The sequence below is a fragment of the Cebus imitator genome, unplaced genomic scaffold, assembly GCF_001604975.1.
Source record: "Cebus imitator isolate Cc_AM_T3 unplaced genomic scaffold, Cebus_imitator-1.0 Scaffold222, whole genome shotgun sequence".
Classification (NCBI taxonomy): domain Eukaryota; kingdom Metazoa; phylum Chordata; class Mammalia; order Primates; family Cebidae; genus Cebus; species Cebus imitator.
The window spans coordinates 3,240,165-3,248,512 of NW_016107537.1; the positions used below are offsets into that span (position 1 = coordinate 3,240,165).

Genomic DNA, 8,348 nt, shown 5'->3' on the forward strand with positions numbered 1-8,348 from the left:
AAAAAAAAATGAAGCACATAAAGTATCAAGAGGCCACCACAAAGAACTGTCACAAAGAAACGGCATAAGACACAGGCTGTCAGCCCTGGTGGTACTTTTGAATCACTAAGTAGCCTGAAAGTTACTATTGCCTGTAAGTTACTATTGCCCAGGACATATCCACATCAATTACATCAGAATCTCAGGGGTAGAGCCTGAACTGGTTACAATCCTAAAAGCTCCCTAGCTAATGCCAGCCAATGGCAAAATTGAGAATCACTGGCACTGGGTTATTTCATTTCAAAGTGGAAAGTGCTGATAAATTCCCCCAAAGAAGTAGATTGCCATCTTAGTAGTCAAAAATGGAAACTCCAATCAGAAGAGTCCTAAAAAAGCTACTTGAAAGGAGAGGGTGTTGATGCATTTCAGGTGACTAGGCAGGTTCTAGTTACATGAATCCAAACTAATTCTTAGATAACGTTAGCCCAGTTATATTGGCCATGGAGTGCCCAAGGTCAGAACCTGGGGAGGGAAGATCTAGACACTATCTCTGATTTAATGACACAATCAGTGCTGTTATCTTAGATGGCAGGAGCAAGGCCAAAGCTATGGACAAAGGAACTTCCCCTTCCTTCTCCTTTACCTGCTCCCTTGAGATTTAGGAGACATGGTAGAATGCATCTGCTGGATGTGGTCAAGCCCCTTTGGGAGACCAGCAGGCCAGGGAGGGAGGCCAATGCACCAGAGTTTTTTTTTGTTTGTTTGTTTGTTTGTTTTTAAGATGGGGTCTTGCTCTGTTGCCCAGGCTGGTGTACAGTGGCACAATCATAGCTCACTGCAACCTCAACCTCCTGCCTCAAGCATTCTTCCCTCCTCAGTCTGTGGAGTAGCTAGGATTACAGGCTTGAGCCACCTTGCCTGCCTGGCAGAGCTTTTCAACCCCACACACAAGCCTGCCCTCTGGACCCTCTCCAGCAGGCTTCAAGAGCCCAGTGGGGAGCGGCAGGCGTGATAACGCCGCAGCCCAGAGCTGAAGGGGGCCAGTTCAAGACTGAGAGGAAGAGTGAACCAAAACACTCTCCACCTCCCACACACTTGCACAATGCAAAGGAGATGCAGCATGGACCCTGAGGGGTCTAAAGATTGGCTGTCATGACTGTGTGCCAGGCACTGTGCCAGGGCCTGACCGACGTTGTCACCCACGGTCTTCATGACTTTTGCCAGCCCATTATAGTGTAATTCAGGACTCAGATTTCCTGAATCAGAGCAGGGGCTCCTGCCATTGAAGTTCTCGCCTTTCTCTCCACTGTCTTAGTTCTTGCACAGTGCAAGAACTGAAGAAGGGTCGCTTGGAAGCTCCAACTCTTTCAAAGAAGCTCAGGCTGTCTCAGCGAAACTGTCCCTGAGCAGCTGGGCAGCTGCGCAGCCCATCTGCTGTGTCCCGCAGGCATCGCATCGGAAGAACGGGGGCTGCATCAGCACTCCCGCGGCCCACATCCTGCAGACTTCTTTCCGGGCGTTTCCCTGCAGCAGGACCCTTGGTTGTTTTCCTGTTGCTTTGGAGCTACGAGGGGGCGCGCACTGGTCTCTGAGACAAGGGTGCGCGCCTCACTGAGTGAAAAAGGCCCCCAACCTGGAGCCCCGGCGCGGATCCCAGCTCAGCAACGGAGAGTGGGAGGTCTGTCTAGACGCTTGGGCTTGACAGCTCCCCAACTGACTCCAGTGTGCTAGCTGCGCTCCAGCTGGCCGTGCGCCTTCCGGATTAGCAGCCAGTGTGGCTCCCGGGGCGCAGGGGACCGAGGAAGACCCAAAGCAGAGGGGTTCCTAGTCCCTCTTGCGCCCACGGGCCCTCATTCCCTGCAGCCGGCAGTGGCTTCCAGAGGGTTCGCTTTCTCCCTGAGAGCCCTGGAGGTGCCTGGCACCAGGAGGGCAATCGCGGAGCTGGAGGCGCTGCCGTCGGGGCGCCCTGCGGGCGCAGCCTGAAAGTCCTCCTTACCTCCCGGGTCGGAAGATCTTCGGGGGACTGCGGGCACAGGCGGCTCACCCTTGCGGCTCGACCAGCCCAAGGCATCGCGGCGGCTGCGCTGCGAGAGGGGATGTGCGGACGTCGGGGCAGCAGCTGCGGCGGACTCTGCCCTCCTCGGGCCGGCGGGAGGACCGGCCTGGGCGCGCGGCGCTCGATCCTTCACGTGACCGCGGCGGGTGGGCCTGAGGGTGGAGGACCGGCAACGGCGGCGCTGGCTCCCCGACTCCGGCCCCTTCCCCGGCGACTCGCTGGACCCAGGGCAGGGAAAGCGGATCCCGCGGCCTGGGGGGAGCGGGACGAGCTAGGGGCCGCGTGGGGAAGAGCTTGGGCTGGCGGCCATGTGAGTTAGAGGTCACCTCGGCAAATGGCGCCAACTGTGTAGCCTGGCAATGGGACAGTGCCTAGCTTTCTGATCAGGAGAATAGAAGGATGCCTTCCTCCCAAGTTTGGAGAATTAAATCAGGTAATGTAGGAGCCTCGGCTGCAGCTGGCCAAGGCCCAGTAATTATTAGTTCCCTCCCCGTCCTAGGGGAGCCCCCAGGAGAGCATAGTGCGAGCATCTAGTGGGGCCCCTCGGGGCAGATACCTCCTGAGAGGTGGCGCCGGCCCGCCCCTCTTCCCATGGGGCGCTCCAATTTCCAGCCCGACCTGGAACTCAGGGTTGCCAGAGCTGCTGAATTTTCAAGAGAAAGCGGAAATCAGTTTTAATGGGTTGGCTCCTGAGTTTTTAAAACGTTGATCATGAAGTTAAAACAATAATAATGATAAGTACTTGGGGGCCAACTGTCAGTTAAGCCCTGGTAGGCAGAGAAGGTGGTCCTGGGCTCCTTTGTCCACCAACTTCACAGACTCCTGTCAGAGGAGAGAGAAGCCTGGAGGAGCTGCGACTGTCCCTGTCACCTGGCAGGAGGTGTGATGTCCCTCTGGGTGGTTCATCAAGACTTGGTGCTAGGCCAGGCCAGTGGCTCCTGCCTGTAATCCGAGCAATTTGGGAGGCCAAGACTAGAGGATCGCTTGAGCCCAGCAGTTTGAGACCAGCCTAGGCAACATAGCGACACCAGATCGCTTAAAAAATAATAGTAAATAAGGCCGGGCGCGGTGGCTCAAGCCGGTAATCCCAGCACTTTGGGAGGCCGAGGCGGGTGGATCACGAGGTCAAGAGATAGAGACCATCCTGGTCAACATGGTGAAACCCCCGTCTCTACTAAAAATACAAAAAAATTAGCTGGGCATGGTGGTGCGTGCCTGTAATCCCAGCTACTCAGGAGGCTGAGGGAGGAGAATTGCCTGAACCCAGGAGGCGGAGGTTGCGGTGAGCCGAGATCACGCCATTGCACTCCAGCCTGGGTAACATGAGTGAAACTCCAACCCAAAAAAAAAAAAAAAAAAATAATAATAATAGTAATAGTAAATAGCCAGGCATGGTGGCACACCTACAGTTGGCTACTCAAAGCAGAGGTGAAGGATGGCTTGAGCTTAGGAGGTTGAGGCTGCAATGAGCTGTGATTGCACCACTGCAATCCAGCCTGGGCAACAGAGCAATACCTCTCTCTAAAAATAAAAATTAAATAAAGACTTGGTGCTAGGTAATGATTTCTGGCAAGATCCAGGTGGGAGACTGGCAGGCAGAATTACAGTCCTCTAAGAGAATTCACACCCTAATTTCTGGGACTGTCTGTTACTTTACAAGGCAAAAGAGCCTTGTGGACAGGTTTCTAATGAGTTGACTTTTAAATATGGAGGCTATACTGGATTATCTGAGTTGGCCCAATGGAATCACCCAGTGGATGAGCCCTTAAAAGTTAAAGATGAAGGCAGAAGGGAGAGGAGAGATTTGAAGCTTATGAAAGACTCAGTGTGCCTGGATGGGACACTGCTGCCTTGAAGATGAAGGGAACTATAAGGAACTAAGTTCTGCCAACAACTTGAATGAGCTTGAAAGTTAATTCTTCCTCAGGGCCTTCCAGAAAGGAACACAACTTGCTGACACCTTTATTCCCACCTTGTGAGACACGCAGCAGAGAATCCAGCCATGCCTTGCAGGACTTCTGACATAGGAACTGTGAGATAATGAACGGATGTGGTTTCAAGCCCCTAAATTAGTGGCAATGTGTTATGCAGCAAAGAAAGCTAATACAGGACACCGACCTGCATTGTAACGCCAGAATTGTATTTTCACTGGAGGCTGGCCTGCAATGAGAACTGCATGTGGCCACAGTTCCTTGGCAGTCATGCCAGGCATGACACTTCCACCCCTCTGCTTTGACTGTTACCACTCAGTTCTAACATCCCCTGAGAGCCCTCTTCAACTTCTCCAGGCCAAAGGATGGCTTCCTTTCCCTGCTCATCACACTCTTCATGCCAATAACTTGAATGAGCTTGGTGCTTGGTGCTTCAGTTCATCTATGTGCACATGTTGTCTGCTCCCCACCAGGCCACAAGCACCTGTTGGAGGAAGGGAACTGGAAATCTTTGTCTTTGAATCCCAAGTTCTGGGCACACAGCAGGCATATGGTGGCTGAAATGGTAAAGCAAAATTTCTACGAGCATGTAATCAATGGTCCTTTTCTACAAGGTATCTACCTTTTTAAAAGAGGAAATTCAATCGTTTTGGGGGAACTAGTGGGTTTTGTTACATGGATGGGTTCTTTAGTGGTGATAGTTGAGATTTTGCTGCACAAATCACCCAAGCAGTGTAAATCATATCCAATATGTAGTCTTTTATCCTTCACTACCCTTCCCCCCTTTCCCCAGTGTCCTCAAAGTCCATTATATCATTCTTATGCCTTTGAGTCCTCATAGTTTAGCTTCCACTTAGATGTGAGAATATGTAATATTTCGTTTTCCATTCCTGAGCTACTTCACTTAGAATAATGGTTTCCAGCTCCATGAGGTTGCTGTGAATGTCATTATTTCATTCCTTCTTATGGCTGAGTAGTATTCCATGATGTATATACATACCACATTTTCTTTATTCATTGATTGATGGGCATTTAGGTTGGTTCCATATTGTTGCAATTGTGAGTTGTGCTGCTATAAACTTGCGTGTGCAAGTATCTTTTTTGTATAATGATTTATTTTCTCTGGATAGATACCCAGTAGTGGGATTGCTGGATCAAATTGTAGTTGTACTTTTCGTTCTTTAAAAAATTTCCACACTGTTTTCCATACTGGTTGTACTAGTTTATATTCCCACCAGCGGTGTAAAAGTGTTCTCTTTCCACCACATCCATGCCAACATCTATTTTATGTTGTTTTTAAATTATGGCCTTCCTTGCAAGAGTAGGTGGTATCTCATTGTGGTTATAATTTGCATTTTCCTGATCGTGATGTTGACTATTTTTTCATATGTTTGTTGGCTATTTGCATATCTTCTTTTGAGAATTGTGTATTCATTTCCTTTGGACACTTTTTGATAGTTTTTTTTTTTTTTTTTTTTTTTTTTTTTTTTTTTTTTTTTTTTTTTTTTTTTTTTTTTTTTTTTTTTCTTGGTGATTTGTTTGAGTTCGCTGTAGATTCAAGATATTAGTCCTTTATCAGATGTATAGTTTGAGAATATTTTCTCCCACTTTGTGGGTTGTCTATTTACTCTGCTGATTATTTCTTTTGCAGTGCAGAAGCCTTTTAGTTTAATTAGATCCCATCTATTTATTTTCGTTAATGTTGCATTTGCTTTTGGGTTCTTGGTAGGTAATGAACTCTTTGCCTAAACCAATGTCTAGGAGAGTTTTACTGATGTTATCTTCTGGAATTTTTATGGTTTTGGGTTTTAGATTTAAGCCAGCCTGCCTGCCTGCCTGCCTGCCTGCCTTCCTTCCTTTCTTTCTTTTCTTTCTCTCTCTCTCTCTCTTTCTTTCGACAGAATCTTGCTTTGTTACCCAGGCTACAGTGCAGTAGCACAATCTTCTCTCACTGCAACTTCCACCTCCTAGGTTCTCATGCCTCAGCCTCCCCAGTAGCTAGGATTACAGGTGCCCACCACCACACCTGGCTAATTTTTTCTATTTGTAGTAGAGACAGGGTTTCACCATGTTGGCCAGGCTGGTGTTGAACTCCTGACCTCAAGTGATCTGGCCACCTTGGCCCCCAAAAGTGCTGGGACTACAGTTCTGAGCCCCCATGCCCGGCCCAGATTCAAGTCTTTAATCCATCTTGAGTTGATTTTTGTATAAGTTGATAGATGAGGATTCAGTTTACTCTTCTATATGTGGCTTGCCAGTTATCCCTGCACCATTTGTTGAATAGGGTGTCTTTTTCCCACTTTATGTTTTTGTTTCCTTTGTCAAAGATCAGTGGGCTATAAGTATTTGGTTTTATTTCTGGGTTCTCTATTTTGTTCCATTGTCTACTTGCCTATTTTTATACCAGTACCATACTGTTTTGGTAACTATAGCCTTATAGTATAAAGTCAAGTAATGTGATGCCTGCAGATTTGTTCTTTTTGCTTAGTCTTGCTTTGACTATGCTGGCCTTTTTTGTTCCATTCGAATTTTAGGATGACTTTTTCTAGCTCCATAAGAAATGCTGATGATATTTTGATGGGAATTGCATTGAATCCATAGACTGCTTTTGGCAGTATGATCATTTTCACAGTATTGATTCTACCCATCTATGAGCATGGAATGTGTTTCCATTTGTTTGCATTCTCAGTGATTTGTTTCAGCAGTGCCTTGAAGTTTTCCTTGCAGAGATCTTTCACCTTCTTGGTTCAGCATATTCTAGCGTATTTTATTTTATTTTTTGCAGCTGTTGTAAAAGGGATTGAGTTCTCGATTTGTTTCTCAGCTTTGTTGTTGGTGTACAGCAGTGCTACTGATTTGTGTACGTTGATTTTGTACCCTAAAACTTTATTGAATTCATGTATCAGATCTATGAGCTTTTCAGGTAAGTCTTTTTTTTTTTTTTTTGAGATGGAATCTCACTCTGTCACCCAGGCTGGAGTGCAGTGATGTGATCTCGGCTCACTGCAACCTCCGCCTCCTGGGTTCAAGTGATTCTCTTGCCTCAGTCTTCCAAGTAGCTGGGACTACAGGTGTGCACCACCATGCCTGGCTAATTTTTCTATTGTTAGTAGAGACAGGATTTCACCATGTTGGCCAGGCTGGTCTAGAACTCCTGACCTTGTGATCCGCCCACCTTGGCCTCCCAAAGTGCTGGGATTATAGGCGTAAGCCACCACACTCTGTCTGGGTGAGTCTTTAGGGTTTTCTAGGCATATGATTATATCACCAGTGAACAGCAACAGTTTGACTTCTCTTTGCTAAGTTAGATGCCCTTTATTTCTTTCTCTTGTCTAATTGCTCTGGCTAGAACTTCCAGAACTACATTAAATAAAAGTGGTGAAAATGGGCATCTTTGTCTTGTTCCAGTTCTCAGGAAGAAAGCTTTCAACTTTTCCCCGTTCAGTATCATGTTGGCTGTGGATTTGTCAGAGGTGGCTTCTATTACCTTTAGGTTATGTCCCTTGTATACCAAATTTGCTGGTTTTTATCAAATGCTTTTTTGGCATTGATTAAGATGCTTATATGGTTTTTGTTTTTAATGCTGTTTGTGTGATATGTCACATTTATTGACATGCGAGTATTAAACCATCATTGCATTTCTGGTATGAAACCCATCTGATCCTGTGGTATTACCTTTTAGATTCAATTAGCTGGTATTTTGTTCAGGATTTTTGCATCCATGTTCATCAGGGATCTTGGTCTGTAATTTTCTTTTATTGTTATGTCCTTTCCCAGTTGTGGAACTAGGGCGATATTGGTTTCATATAATGATTTATGGAGGAGTCCCTCTTTTTCCATCTTTTGGAATAGTTTCAGTAAGACTGGTATCAGCACTTCTTTGAATGTCTAATAGAATTCGGCTGTTAATCCATCTGGTCCTGGACCTTTTTTGTTGGCAATTTTTTAAATTATTGTTTCAGTCTTGGTACTTATTGGTCTTTTCAGAGTTTCTATTTTTTCCTGATTTATATGGGAGGGTTGTATATTTCCAGGAATTTATCCGTCTGCTTTAGATTTTCTAGTTTATGTGCCTAAAGGTGTTCATAATAGCCTTCAATGATCTTTTGTATTTCTGTGGTATCGGTTTCATTTCTAATTGAGCTTATTTGGATTTTCTCTCTTCTTGGTTAATCTCACTAATGATCTATTAATTGTGTTTGATCTTTTTAAAGAAACTACTTTTTGTTTCATTTATTTATTGTATTTTTTTGTTTTAATTTCATTTACTTGTGCTCTGATCTTTGTTATTTCTTTTTTTCTGCTGAGTTTGGATTTGGTTTGTTTTTGTTTCTCTAGTTCCTTGAGGTATGATGTTAGATCACCTGTTTGCACTCTTTCAG

At 45.8% G+C, this 8,348-nt stretch overlaps 1 protein-coding gene across 2 annotated transcripts in view; it reads right to left on the bottom strand.

Annotated features, from left to right (window-relative positions):
* LOC108318662 (two pore calcium channel protein 2-like) overlaps positions 1-2,123 on the bottom strand; it is a 45,415-nt gene extending 43,292 nt beyond the window's left edge. Inside the window, exon 1 of one of the 2 annotated variants that reach the window (XM_017549852.2) lies at positions 1,976-2,123. In XM_017549852.2, the coding sequence (XP_017405341.1) occupies positions 1,976-2,050 (75 nt within the window). In that variant the 5' untranslated portion in view covers positions 2,051-2,123. The remainder of the gene's footprint in view (positions 1-1,975) is intronic. The other variant, XM_037727193.1, reaches the window with a different exon arrangement.
* Between the last annotated feature and the right edge of the window lie 6,225 nt (positions 2,124-8,348).